Genomic DNA, 13,986 nt, shown 5'->3' with positions numbered 1-13,986 from the left:
AGCCACAGACCCTGCAGCCATGGGAAACTGAGGACCGTATAGACACCCTACAGTGGTCCCAGTCTATGGCCCTATAGCCGTCCCACTCTCTGCCCCTAGGGACGAAGGAGGCAGATGCTGCCTCACAATGGAGCCTGCTCCCCATTCCCCCGCCCCTTCCAACAGCCATCGGGCGACGGTTGGAATCCCCGCAGGCGCTGGGCGAGCCGGAGCGCAGGGGCCCGGACCAAGGACACGTGAGACCCGGGGCACGTTGCAGGGCCGGGAGCCAGGCCGGCCAGGGCAGGAGGCTCCGGGGAGCCAGCACAAGGCCCCGTGGGTGGGTCTGGGCAAACGGGCCGGCCACTCCCTTAGGTCCGGGCTTATGAGTTTCGATCCTGAGGCCTGCGCGGCAAGCCACGCCACCCGCTAGGGCTGCTGGCCCCTGGACGCCCTGGCCTGGGTCGTGGGTGGGAGGTGAAGAGCCCTTGACGCAGGGAAGGGAGACGGAAGTGCCAGTAGCAGCCCCCTGCTAGCCCTCTACGCGGGGCGAGTTTCCCCTGCAGCGGAGTCCGGGCTAAAGCTAACAGTGGCTGCGATGGGGGATAAACACTTTCCTTCCCACAGCCCAGGAGTCACCGGGTCTGTAGTCTGTAAGGCCATGACAATCGTCGAGTACTGAAATCTCCCCTGGGGGGGCTGGATTTTCACATGTCACAGAGACCCCATTCCCCCAAACTCAGTGACAACCTCTCAGCGCAACCACTGATCATTATTTATAGGACGCGCTGACTGGGGCCTCACTGTGTCAGGCGCTGCACAGACCCTCTCAACCAAGATCTGGGTCCTGTTGTGCCAGGTGCTGCATAGATGCATAGCAACAGACAGTCCCTGTCCCGAGGAGCTTCCAGTCTAACTCGACAAAGGATTATTACCCCCCTCTGAGATGGGGAAACTGAGGCACAGAATAATGCAGTCACATGAGGAGTCTGGATCAGAGCCAGGAAACAAATTCCAATCTCCTGGTCCCTAGGCCAGCAGTACCCACTAGACTAACCTCCCTGCTTAGCATTAGCTTTTAAATAAAAGTATTTGCCCCATCATAAGTAAAAGCCTCCAACAATGTGCTGCATTTCTAGTGAGTTTAACATAAAACCAAGGTGCGAATGGATCCTTGTGAAAGGCGGCAAGTCCAGCTGAAAATCTCTCTGCCATCTCTCCAACCTAGAAGCCATTCTGCGAGCAGCCGCACTGGCCGGTTTTCACCATGGCTCCCTCGCGCAGTTACTATGCCACTCTGAAGACTGTAATGATTTGCTTCAACACCATTATCTTTGTAAGTCTGTGTTTTCAAACACACGTTTATTTAGGTGTATTACGGTGGCACCAGGGTCCCATGGTGCCAGGGGCTGCACAGACCCAGAGTGAGAGGCAGTCCTGCCCTGAAGAGCTTACAGCCTAACCAGGCATTAGGTGAGAGGGGAAACTGAGGCACAGAGCGGGGAAGAAACTCGTTCACGGTCACGCGGCAGGTCTGGGGCAGAGCAAAGGATAAAACCAGCCAGCCCTGTGCCCAGCTACCTTCCCCAGAGTTCAGGGGCTCGATCCTCAGCTGGTGTAGATCTCTGTTGACACTGATGGAGCTGCAATGATTTACATCAACGGGGGATCTGGCCCTCGGCATTCAGGTAACATTCACGTCACTCCACGGCTGGTCAGAACTGTGGGTTGTGTTCAGCAGCCTCTGTTCAGTTCTTGGTGGGCAGCCCTGAGCGGGGAGGAGGGACTGGCCGTGGAATGGCACAGAGGGGCTGGATCTCAGTGACGTTCACGCACCCCCGGCCTGGCCCTGGCATCTCTGCTCCTCGCCCCGGGGGAATCGGGGGAATGGCCGGAGCGCTCAAGCTGAAGGGCCAATGCACGCACTAGCACGCACACACACACACACGCATATACGTTTATTGTCACCCTAGGTTGTCGGCTGCACCATGGTTGCGCTGGGCCTGTGGATTAAGCTGGGAAGCACCTCCTTCGTCAGGGTCCTGGGCTCCACCTCGGTGAACTTTGTCCACATCGGGTACTTCTGCATCGTGGTGGGCATCATGGTGGCCATGCTGGGGTTCATAGGGTGCTGGGGCGCAGTGAAAGAGAGCAGATGCCTCTTGCGGATGGTGAGTACACACAGCTGCTCTCAGCTGGGGCGCAGTCCCGGACCGCGAGGACGGGGCTGCAGACCTTTCCTGCTTGAGCTGGGGGGGGTCAAGTGTGCCATTACGATGCACCCATTGCCACAGCCACGTGACTTACCCCAGCTGGGGATCTGGGCTCCTAAATTTGGCCCTAACTATGGTTTAGACTCTAACCAAACAGTGGTCTCCCTTGCAGTCACAAGCTATTCTTTTCCATCCTTAGCGTGTGAAACTCACGTCTGCTCAGAGGGAGCGGGACAAGATCCACACACCACTTAAGTCCTTTGGCAGCTTATGTGGTCCCCAGCGCGCTCTGTTCTGGGGGGACTTTGACCATGTGTGCCCTGCTTTCTACCCAGGGGAAAGCTTTGTTTAGGAGACAGCCTCTCAGTCAGCAGCGGTCAAGACTCTTATGGACGGGCATGACCTCCTGACCCCTGTTCACCTTCATTTGGGCAGCCCCAGCCCCTCTGGGCTAAATCCTTTTACTGCAGTGTAAATTTGCCTCTTGTGTTTCACTTCGCAATCCCTGCACCTTCATCCCCAACGAATCTGAGCGTGAACGAGGCCTCTGCTGTTTGCACTCACAGCAACCTTCCAATTTCCTTCCACACCCCTCTCTCACAGTACTTCTTAATAATGCTGGTCATCTTCATCGCCGAAATCACAGCAGCCGTCGTCGTTTTTGCTTTCACTCAGTTTGTGAGTATCAAGAATTCCCTTCTGGTGTGGGAAATTCTCATTTTCCTTGACAAAGCTGCAGGCCCCGATCCTACAAAGAAGAGTCGCTTAGGATCAGGTCCTTTTTCCAAACAGGGAGACATTTCCAAAGGGAAGTTAAGTGGCCAATTTTTGTGAGTACCTTGGAAAATCTAGGAGCCGCACGGGACCCTAAACATCTAGTGCTGCCCCTTTCCAATAGCACTGCTCCAAAGAACGAGCACAGAGTTTCCAAATCTGGAACTTTTGTTGACCAAATAAAAAAATGTTGACAAAATTTCCCCTCCAGGTTCTGATCATCTGGACTCTGAGAGCAGGAGGAATTCAGACTAACTCTTTTGTCAAAAATTTAATTGCACAAAAAGAAAAGAAAAAGGAAATCTCTCCCTGCCCCTTGCATTTGAACCAGCTCTGTCCCTCAAAACCAACTCACGGCTTTAACTGAGGTCTACCAACTCCCCATGCTTAACTGAGTAAAAGGTTCCTCTTTGCTTTAGAATTATTCCTACCGCATTATTCTTATTGTTTGTAAAGGCAAATTTAAATATGAGTGATTATCCTTTGGTTTGGATATACATTTACAAAACTAAGGCCCAGATCCTGCACAGATTCTCAGAGTTTAAGGCTAAAATGGATGGTTATCATAGAATATCAGGGTTGGAAGAGTTTCTGACCTCAGGAGGTCATCTAGTCCAACCCCCTGCTCAAAGCAGGACCGATCCCCAATTTTTGCCCCAGATCCCAAATGGCCCCCTCAAGGACTGAATTCACAACCCTAGGTTTAGCAGGCCAATGCTCAAACCACTGAGCTATCCCTTCCCCCTGATCTAGTGCGACCTCCAGCATAACACCGTCCAGAAAATTTCACCTAGTTATTCCTGTATCCAGACCAGTAACTTTTAGTTGCGTGAGCGACTCCTCTAGAAAGGTGTCCTGCCCTATGCCTTGGGAATCTGATCCACTGGCTAGTTACCCTACCTGTTAAGTACCTGCACCTTACTTCCAAGCAGGCTTCACTTTACACCCACCCACTGCAGGAGCAATAGATGTCATGTTAAATGCGTGAGTAAATCTTTGCAGGATTGGGGCGCACCCTAGGGCCAAAGTGAGCTCGCTAGTCTGAGGCTGGCCCGCGGCTGCGTTGCGGTCAGCTTTGCCAGCCCAGCGTAACACTTTGCTGTCTCTGGGCTAGATCTTTAGCGGGTGGACATCAGCTCAGTTCTGCTGAGCTCGGTGAAGCTATGCGGATTTACCCTCCCTGAAAGCGTTTGGCCACACTCTGGCACCAGACGGGATCTGAGGAGAAAATATTTCCTGGTCTAGCCCCGTTTCATTCCCCCCGTTTAAGGCTCGCAGTGTCATCCTAGACAAATCACTGACTGCCTTGAAGAAGAAATACAGCGGCTACAAACACGATGATATCGTGTCCTATGGATGGAATGCATTCATGCTGAAGGTAGGGGACCCTCTGCCCCCCAAACCTCCTGTTTCAATGGACTCAACACATTTTCCCCACAGTCTTATTAGATGTATTACGGTAGCTCTGAGAGTCCCCACCCAGTGTGCCTGGTGCTGCACATACACAGTGACAGTCCCTGCTGTGACGAGGTGGTGTGAGAGGAAGGACCGTCTAGTGGTTAGGACAGAAAATCCTGGTTCAATTCCCTTCTCTCCCACGCACTCCCTGTGTGACCTGGAGCCAGTCACCTGGACTCTCTGGGCAACAGTTCCCCATCGGTACCATGGGGATCGTAGCCGAGAGGTTGGGAGGAGACGCCCAGCTGGTACGGTGATGGGCCCACGTACACACCTCAGACAGAGAGCAGAATTTACAATCTAAAGAGGCAGGCCAGGCGAAAGGGAGGCTGGTTGTATGCCCACCCTCCAACTAGGAAAAGAGACACACAGATTCGCCCAAGTGGTTCTGTAACACAGCTGGGAATTGGGTCCCAGGGCAGTATCTTAACCACATGCCCTTCAACGCAAGCGTTGAGCGAGTCTCCGGGCTGGATCCTCTGTGTGAATCAGCGCTGCTCTGGCCACAAAGCAGTCAAGCTGATACACATGTGCTGAGGATCTGCTGTGTAGATTTTTTGGGCCAGAAGTTTCACACAGTCTCAGGCCAGACGGGATAGCCAGGCTGAGCTCCCGTTCAGCACAGGCCACTAAACTCCACGCAGATCAAAGCATCCTAATCCTCAGAGACAACCCTCTTGTGAGCCACAGGCAGAGAATAGGGCCCACCAAGGAGTGACCAGTGCCTACAGCCCCTGCCATGGCAGGGAACTGATTGGGTGAGACAAACCCCAGGACCCTAGTAGCGACCTGCACCCCACACTGCGGAGGAAGGTGAAAAAACCCTGTCAATCTGAGCTGGGGTTTCTTTCCAACCCCAAATCTGGCAATCTCGAGCATGTGAGTGAGATGCACCAGCCAGATGGAGGTGCCTCTGTACCAGCTCAGAGCACTGGTCCATCCCCTCTGGTGTCCCATCTCCCGCTGTGGTTGATTTCTGGCGCTTCAGCAGAAGGTGGAAAAACCCCACCCCAGAATACAAGGTGGGACGATTTTGCTTATCTAGTCTGACCTGTCAACCACAGGCCTTAGAATTTCAGCCAGCGTTTACAACTCAGGCATTTGATAGCAATTGAATCATAGAATCATAGAAGATAAGGGTTGGAAGAGACCTCAGGAGGTCATATAGTCCAACTGAAGAGTTAAACGTACTTCTCCTCTGGTAAAAATCACCATTTGAACAAAGGGGCATTCAGGAAATTCTGCTAGGATACCACAGGGAAGGAGAGGTAGAAAGGAAAAACTAACTGTTCAAGACCCTGGCCTTTAACAAACCCTGTTGTGTGTCGTTCCTAGCTGAACTGCTGTGGGGTTCATAACTACACAGACTTTTCTGGCTCTGCCTTTCAAATACGGACCAACCTGACTTATCCCAAAAGCTGCTGCAAAGATCCAATGAGCTCGGCATGCAACGGACACAACGTCAGCAGCGTGGTCATCAACCAGGAGGTCGCGGCCCAGTTTCGGGGTTGAAAAGGAAACCGTGGGAATAGTGCTGTTAAAAACCTAGCCTGTGTCTGTTGGAGTCGGAGGGAGCAAGAGAGCACGTGGGGGGAGTGACCAGCACCCTGATCTTGCAGAGAATGCTGCATGAATGTCTCCCTGCACTCACAGGGATCTCATGGCAGGATCAGTGCCTATGTGCTCTAAATTCAAAACCAGAAAGCCCCTTGTACACCCCTTAACTGAAGGCCGTGGGCCTAGTGGGAAGGGCACTGGGTTGGCTCTTCCTGCAGCATGACTTTAGGCAAGCCACTCCCCCGTGCCTCAGTTTCCCTCTCTGTAAAGAGTGGGGGAATAACGATACAGACGTCTTTTGGAAAGTGCTTTGAGATCTATGGATTTAGGCACAGGCATAGGCCGGTGGCCAGTCAGCCACACAGGGGCTAATTCCACCCACCCCTTGTGACGGGAAGATACAATAGTTTGCACAGCAAGTGTGTTGAAGCCAATGGGATTCCACCGGGGGATGGGCAATCATTGCTTTTCGTTTCCGATTACTCTTAAAGCAGCCTACACCTCACTGTCATTTTTACCCTTCAGGGCTGCTTCCACAAGCTGGTTTCCCTGGTCAAAGAGAAGAGCCTATTGCTTGGCGGAGCTGCCACCGGAGCTGCCCTGCTGGAAGTGAGTTGAACCCAAGTTAGCCTGGCCTTAAAGGGACGTGTTCACTTTTAAGTACTCCAATGACGCACAATTAGCCAGCTGTGCACAGATCGACCATGGGTATGTGCAGTGCCTAACACAGTGGGGCCCTGACCTCAGTTAGATGCTAGGGGGTTACACATAAACATAAGAACGGCCAGACTGGGTAAGACCAATGGTTAATCTAGCCCAGTATCCTGTCTTCCGACAGTAGCTGGTGCCAGATGCTTCAGAGGGAATGAACAGAACAGGGCAATCATCAAACAATCCAATCCCCGTTGTCCAGTCCCAGCATCTGGCAGTCAGAGGTTTAGGGACACCCAGAGCACTGGGTTGCATCCCTGACTATCTTGGCTAATAGCCACTGATGGGCCTATCCTCCAGGAACTTATCTCATTCTTTTCTCAACCCAGTTATACTTTTGGCCTTCACAGTATCCCCTGGCAGTGAGTTCCACAGGTTGTGTGAAGAATTACCTCCTTTTGTTTGTTTTAAACATGCTGCCTTTTAATTTCATTGGGTGACCCCTAGTTCATGTGTTTTGTGACGAGGTAAATAACACTTCCTTATTTGCTTTCTCCACACCAGTCATTAATTTGTAGTCCTCTATTGTATCCCCCTTAGTCATCTCCTTTCTATGCTGAACTGTCCTAGTCTTTAAAATCTCTCCTCATATGGAAGCTGTTCCATATCCCTGATCATTTTTATTGCCCTACACTTTTTCCAGTTCTATATAACATATTTGAGATGGGGTGACCAGAACTGCACGCAGTATTCAAGACGTGGGCGTACCATGGATTTCTATAGAGGCAATAGGATATTTTCTGTCATATGATCTATCCCTTTCCGAATGATTCCCAACATTCTGTTCGCTTTTTTGACGGCCGCTGCACATTGAGTGGATGTTTTCAGAGAACTCTCCACAATGACACCAAGATCTCTCTCTTGAGTGGTAACAGCTAATTTAGACCCCATCATTTACATGTATAGTTGGGATTATGTTTTCCAATGTGCATTACTTTGCATTTATCAACATTGAATTTCATCAGCCATTTTGTTGCCCAGTCACCCAGTTTTGTGAGATCCCTTTTTAACTCTTTGCAGTCAGCTTTGGACTTAACTATCTTCAGTAAATTTGTATTGTCTACAAAATTTGCCTTGTCACTGTTTACCCCTTTTTCCAGATCAGCTATGGCTATGATGAACAGCACTGGTCCTAGTACAGACCCTTGGTCAACCTCGCTAGTTACCTCTCTCCACTGTGAAAACTGATCATTTATTCCTACCCTTTGTTTCCTGTCTGTTAACTAGTTATTGATCCATGAGAGAACCTTCCCTCTTATCTCATGACTGCCTACTTCGCTTAAGAGCGTTTGGTGAGGGACCTTGTCAAAGGCTTTCTGAAAGTCCAAGTACGCTATATCCACTGGATCACCCTTGTTGAACCTCTCAAAGAATTCTAGTAGATTGGTGAGGCATGATTTCCCTTTACAACAGCTGTGTTGACTCTTCCCCAGCAAACTGTGTTCATCTATGTTTCTGACAATTCTGTTCTTTACTGTAGTTTCAAACAATTTGCCTGGTACTGAAGTTAGGCTCACCAGCCTGGAATTGTCAGGATCACCTCTGGAGCCTTATTTAAACATCGGCGTCACATTAGCTATTCTCCAGTCATCTGGTACAGAAGCTAATTTAAGCGATGGGTTACATGCCACAGTTAGTCGTTCTGCGATTTCACATTTGAGTTCCTTCAGAACTCTTGAGTGATACCACCTGGTCCTCATGACTTCTTATTGTTTGATTTATCAATTTGTCACAAAACTTCTACTGACACCTCAATTGGGGATAGTTCCTCAGATCTGCCACCTAAAAAGAATGGCTGAGGTGTGGGAATCTTCCTCACATCCTCTGCAGTGAAGACTGATGCAAAGAATTCACTTAGCTTCTCTGCAACAGCCTTGTCTTCCTTGAGTGCTTCTCTTACTTTTTTTTTATTTGGGGTATACATTTAGTTTGAGCCTCTATTATGGTGTTTTTAAAAAGTTTCCATGCAACTTGCAGGCACTTTACTCTTGTGATTGTTCCTTTTAATTTCCAAATTAACTAGCTTCTTCATTTTTGCATAGTCTCCTTTCTGAAGTTTCTTGTTCCTGTGGTGGGTTTCTTTGCTATTTTCCCCTAATAAGAAAAGGAGTACTAGTGGCACCTTAGAGACTAACAAATTACTCCTTTTCCTTTTACAGACTAACATGGCTGCTCCCCTAATAAGGATGTTAAATTTAATTACATTATGGCTGCTGTTACCAAATGGTTTATCTATATTCACCTCTTGGACCAGATCCTGTGCACCACTTGGGACTGAATCAAGAATTGCCTCTCCCCTTGTGGGTTCCAGGACAAGCTGCTCAAAGAAGTAGTCATTAATGATGTCTAAAAATGTTATCTCCACATCCCATCCAGAGGTGACATGTTCCCAGTCAACAGGGGGATAATTGAAATCCCCCATTATTATTATTGCATTTTCTGTTTTTGTAGCCTCTCTAATCTCCCTGAGCATTTCACAGTGACTATCACCATCCTGGTCAGGTGGCCAGTGGTATATTCCTACTGCTATGCTCTTATTACACAAGCACAATTGTGTTTGATTCATTTAAGATTTTTACTATATTTGGCTCGATGCTTTCTTTCACATACAGTGCCGCTCGGCCACCTGCCCCACCTACTCTGACATTCCAATCTATTTTGTACCCTGGCATTCCCGGGTCTCATTGAATATCATCGTTCCACCAAGTGTCTGTGATGCCTGTTATATCAATATCATTTACTACCAGGCACTCAAGTTCACCCATCTTAGTAGTTAGACTTCTTGCATTTGTTTACAAGCATTTATAAAATATGTCAATATTTAGTTGCCTGCCTTCATGTGGGGTAACTGAATGGGACTCTTTTTCATTCAAAAACCAGTCGGAGAACACCTCAACCGCCCTGGTCACTCAGTTACAGACCTAAAAGTCGCAATACTCCAACAAAAATACTTCAGAAACAGACTCCAACGAGAGACTGCTGAATTGGAATTAATTTGCAAACTGGACACCATTAAATTAGGCTTGAATAAAGACTGGGAGTGGACGGGTCATTACACAAAGTAAAAACTATTTCCCCTTGCTAATTTTTCCCCTACTGTTACTCACAGCTTCTTGTCAACTGTTGGAAATGGGCCATCCTGATTATCCCTACAAAAGTTTTTTTTCTCCTGCTGATAATAGCCCACCTTAATTGATTAGTCTCATTATAGTTGGTATGTCAACACCCATTTTTTCATGTTCTCTCTGTATATATCTTCCTACTGTATTTTCCACTCCATGCATCCGATGAAGTGGGTTTTAGCCCACGAAACCTTATGCCCAAATAAATTTGTTAGTCTCTAAGGTGCCACAAGTACTCCTGTTCTTTTTGCTGATACAGACTAACATGGCTGCTACTCTGAAACCTGTCATTTGACTGTTTCTCTTCAGTTCCTACCTGTACTTTATCAAGTTCTATCCTCTCCTCTTTACTAGGCTATATAGTACCCCCTTTAATAAATCCTCCCCTAAGGGATGTCTCCATCCAAACCGGATCCTCCTCTGCACCTGTCAGCTTTCCCCCAGCCCTTAGTTTAAAAACTCCTCTATGACCCTTTTAATTTTACATGCCAGCAACTTGGTTCCATGTTGGTCTAGGTGGAGCCTACCGGTCTGTATAGAATCCCCCTTTCACAAAAGGTTTCCCAGTTCCTAATAAACCTAAATCTCTACTCTGAACACCATTGTCTCATTAACTCATTGAGACCCTACCGTTCTGCCTATCTAACTGGCCCTGCACGTGGAACTGGGAGCATTTCAGAGAATGCTACCATGGAGGTCCTGGACTTTAATCTCTTACCTAACAGCCTAAATTTGGCCTCCAGGACCTTTTTCCTACTCATCCCTATGTCTTTGGTACCTAGAAGTACCAAAAATGTATGTAACAATAATCATGAGTTTAGATGCCAGTCTTTAGGCACCAAGGTTGGAAAATTTTTGACATAATCCTTAAGACTTTCATTCATTCCTTCTATATTTTTTTCTCTCCCACTGCAGCTAGCAGCTATGATAGTCTCCTTAATGCTGTACGTTAAACTGGTATGACAACATTTGAAGAAACACAGAAGGACTGAAGCAATCAGTTCCGTTTCCCAAACGCCTGGAATTTTGTTGCAATGGGGCCGGGAGGGCAGACGGGCGGACACACACTGCACTGCATTGCAGCAAAGCTGAAATAGTACCAAGCACTCACGATCATGCCCCATGGCCATCATTGGGACTTTGCCACTGACTTCCGTAGGAGCAGGACCATTCATTTGTCCAGTTTTCCAGCTCCATATTCACATAACAGGAAATCCTGGGAGCCATATCAATATGCAGGATCAAAGTGTCTCCAGAGTTGTGAATATGGTAACCGCTCTATACATGTGTGGTTATTAGTGATTAATGTACTGAAATCTGTATATTTTTTAATTCTCCATCCCCTTGGGGGGAAAATACCATTTAAACAGAGATAATAAAAATGGGGAGATTGATTGCTAGAGTCTCTGTGTTTTTAAATGTCTCATCTTCCTAAAATACCAATCAACAGCTTGCTTACCTGTCTGAGTAGAAATCAGGTTTTAATTCTGCACTGGCAGGTGTTTTTTTGCCAGGGGCCTGGAAAGGACTGAGAAGGGGATAGCCACTTTCATACCACTGAAAATAAAAGGAGAGAGAATGATGTTGGGGTTAAGGGACAGGACCAGGGCTATGTCACATTAGCAATGCTTGATCAGTTTAGGAATGCCAATATACTATACGGCAAAGCGCTCCTAGGGCAGACACAGCTATGCTGGCAAAGTGGTACAGTTTATTCCAAAGTGCAGTTTTGCTGGTATAACTGTGTCTACACTAGGTACTTCTGTGGACATAACTGTCAGTCAGAGGTCCCACCTCTTCCCACCGCTGACTGACACAGCTATGCCAGCAGAGGTCTCTAGCGTAGATGCGGCCTAGGGCTCCGGAGATTTTAAGGCCAGAAGGCACCATTGTGATTATGACGGGTTGGGTCACAGAAACCCCCTTGTGACAGCCACCTGATGTGCCTAGACTACTTCTGAGCCCGTTTTCCCTGTCAGCTTGGGACTTCAGTACCTTGCCTTGTTTGAGCCAGACACGCTCGCCTGCTGCAAACACAGATCCAAGTCTCAGCCACGTCCCCCACAAGCTTCAGGCTTAACTGAAAACAGCTCAAGAAGTGCTCCTATCTCCAGCACTCGGATACCCAGCTCCCAATGGGGTCCAATCCCCAAATAAATGCATTTTACCCTGTATAAAGCTTATACAGGGTAAACTCATAAATTGTTCGCCCTCTATAACACTGATAGAGAGATATACACAGCTGTTTGCCCCCTCCCCCACAGGTATTAATATTTACTCTGGGTTCATTAATAAGTAAAAAGTGATTTTATTAAATACAAAAAGTAGGATTTAAGTGGTTCTAAGTAATAACAGACATAACAAAGTGAATTATCAAGCAAAATAAAATAAAGCACACAAGTCTAAGCCTAATACAGTAAAAACTAAATGCAGGTAAATCTCACCCTCAGAGATGTTCCAATAAGCCTCTTTTACAGACTAGACTTCCTCCTAGTCTGGGTCCAGCAATCATTCACACCCCTGTAGTTACTGTCCTTGTTTCAGTTTCTTTCAGGCATCTCCTTGGGGTGGAGAGGCTATCTTTTGTGCCATCTGAAGAAAAAATGGAGGGGCTTCCCCAGGGGCTTATATAGTCTCTCTCTTGTGGGTGGAAACCCCTTCCCCTCTCCTAAGGAGAATCCAGCTCCAAGATGGAGTTTTGGAGTCACTTGGGCAAGTCACATGTCCATCCACGACTCAGTTCCTTACAGGCCAACGTCACATTCCCAGGAAAGCTCAGATATGGATTGGCATCTCTCAAAGTTCATTGTTAGCTTAAGTGTTTCTTGATTGGGCACTTACTGAGAATAGTCTTTTCTCAAAAAGCTGACCAACTGCTTCACTGAGGGTACTTAAAATCAAACAAGTACATAGCCAACATTCATAACTTTGAATACAAAAATGATACATGCATACAAACAGGATGAATATATCCAGTAGATCTTAACCTTTGCAGAGATATGTTACATGGCATATCTAGCATAAAACATATTCCAGTTATGTCATATTTACACTCATACGCATACTTCTATAAAGCATTATGGGGTGCAACATCACAGTGATTATCTAGTCTGACCTCCTGTATAACACAGGCCAGGGAACTGCCCCAAAAGACTCCTGCATACAGCCCATCACTTCTGGTTCTGACACAGGTACAGTTACAGAAAGCGAATACCCCTCTCATAAGGTCAGTGACCCTTCTTCCCGGTGTCAAAACCAAATGCAAATAAACCATAAGCCCAGCCACCAAAAGCCCAACCAGTGAATAACACATCCCAGGGCCTGTGTCTCGGAGGAAGGGCTAGAAAACCCAGACGGAAGAGAGGGTTGTTGTGCCTTTCTCATGGCCCTGGTGGACAGCAATCTTGGGGCAGAGGCTAGGGAGTGCCGACAATTATGAGGGGAGAGGTAATGGCCTCAGGTGGGGGAGTGACAACTACGGGGGCAGAGGTACAGGCCGGGGGGGGAGGGGGGGGGACACAACCATGTGGGCAGAGGGCAGAGGTAAAATCCCATGGGAAGCAAGTCTTAGGGGCAAAACAATTCAAGACAGTTGGCAGTTTTTCAAAGAGACATTATTAAGGGCGCAAGAGCAAACTATCCCACTGCATAGGAAAGACAGGAAGTACGGCAGGAGACCACCCTGGCTTACCCAGGAGATCTTCAATGATCTGAAACTCAAAAAAGAGTCCTGCAAAAAGTGGAAACTCAGTCAAATGACAAAGGATGAATATAAACAAATAACACAAGTATGTAGGGACAAAATTAGAAAAGCCAAGGCACAAAATGAGATCAAACTAGCTAGGGACATAAAAGGAAACAAGAAAACATTCTACAAATACATTAGAAGCAAGAGGAAGACCAAGGACAGAGCAGGCCCATTACTCAATGATGGGGGAAAGACAATAACAGAAAATGTGGAAATGGCAGAGGTGCTTCATGACTTCTTTGTTTGGGTTTTCACCAAGAAAGTTGGTGTGGATTGGACGTCTAACATAGTGAATGCCAGTGAAAATGAGGTAGGATCAGAGTCTAAAATAGGGAAAGAACAAGTCAAAAATTACTTAGACAAGTTAGATGTCTTCGAATCACCAAGGCCTGATGAAATGCATCCGAGACTACTCAAGGAGCTG

General features: G+C 47.6%; 1 protein-coding gene across 1 annotated transcript; it reads left to right on the top strand.

Moving 5' to 3' along the window:
• Positions 1-1,246: 1,246 nt before the first annotated feature.
• On the top strand, positions 1,247-10,777 carry TSPAN16 (tetraspanin 16). The gene is made up of 7 exons (XM_037887683.1): positions 1,247-1,315; positions 1,953-2,150; positions 2,796-2,870; positions 4,237-4,344; positions 5,760-5,912; positions 6,507-6,590; positions 10,730-10,777. Exons 1-7 carry the CDS (start codon positions 1,247-1,249, stop codon positions 10,775-10,777), a joined length of 735 nt encoding a protein of 244 aa, XP_037743611.1.
• Positions 10,778-13,986: the final 3,209 nt, after the last annotated feature.

This window comes from Chelonia mydas, chromosome 20, assembly GCF_015237465.2.
Source record: "Chelonia mydas isolate rCheMyd1 chromosome 20, rCheMyd1.pri.v2, whole genome shotgun sequence".
Classification (NCBI taxonomy): domain Eukaryota; kingdom Metazoa; phylum Chordata; order Testudines; family Cheloniidae; genus Chelonia; species Chelonia mydas.
The sequence above is the reverse complement of the archived record's forward strand: the minus strand, read 5'-3'. Positions and strand labels throughout refer to the sequence as shown.

Bases quoted from the DNA above. Each gene is read 5' to 3' on its own strand.
- TSPAN16 (XM_037887683.1), top strand. From the start codon at position 1,247: ATGGCTCCCTCGCGCAGTTACTATGCCACTCTGAAGACTGTAATGATT. The intron at 2,151-2,795 runs GTGAGTACACAC...CCTCTCTCACAG, and splicing joins GCAGATGCCTCTTGCGGATG to TACTTCTTAATAATGCTGGT. The intron at 5,913-6,506 runs GTCGCGGCCCAG...TTTACCCTTCAG, and splicing joins GCGTGGTCATCAACCAGGAG to GGCTGCTTCCACAAGCTGGT.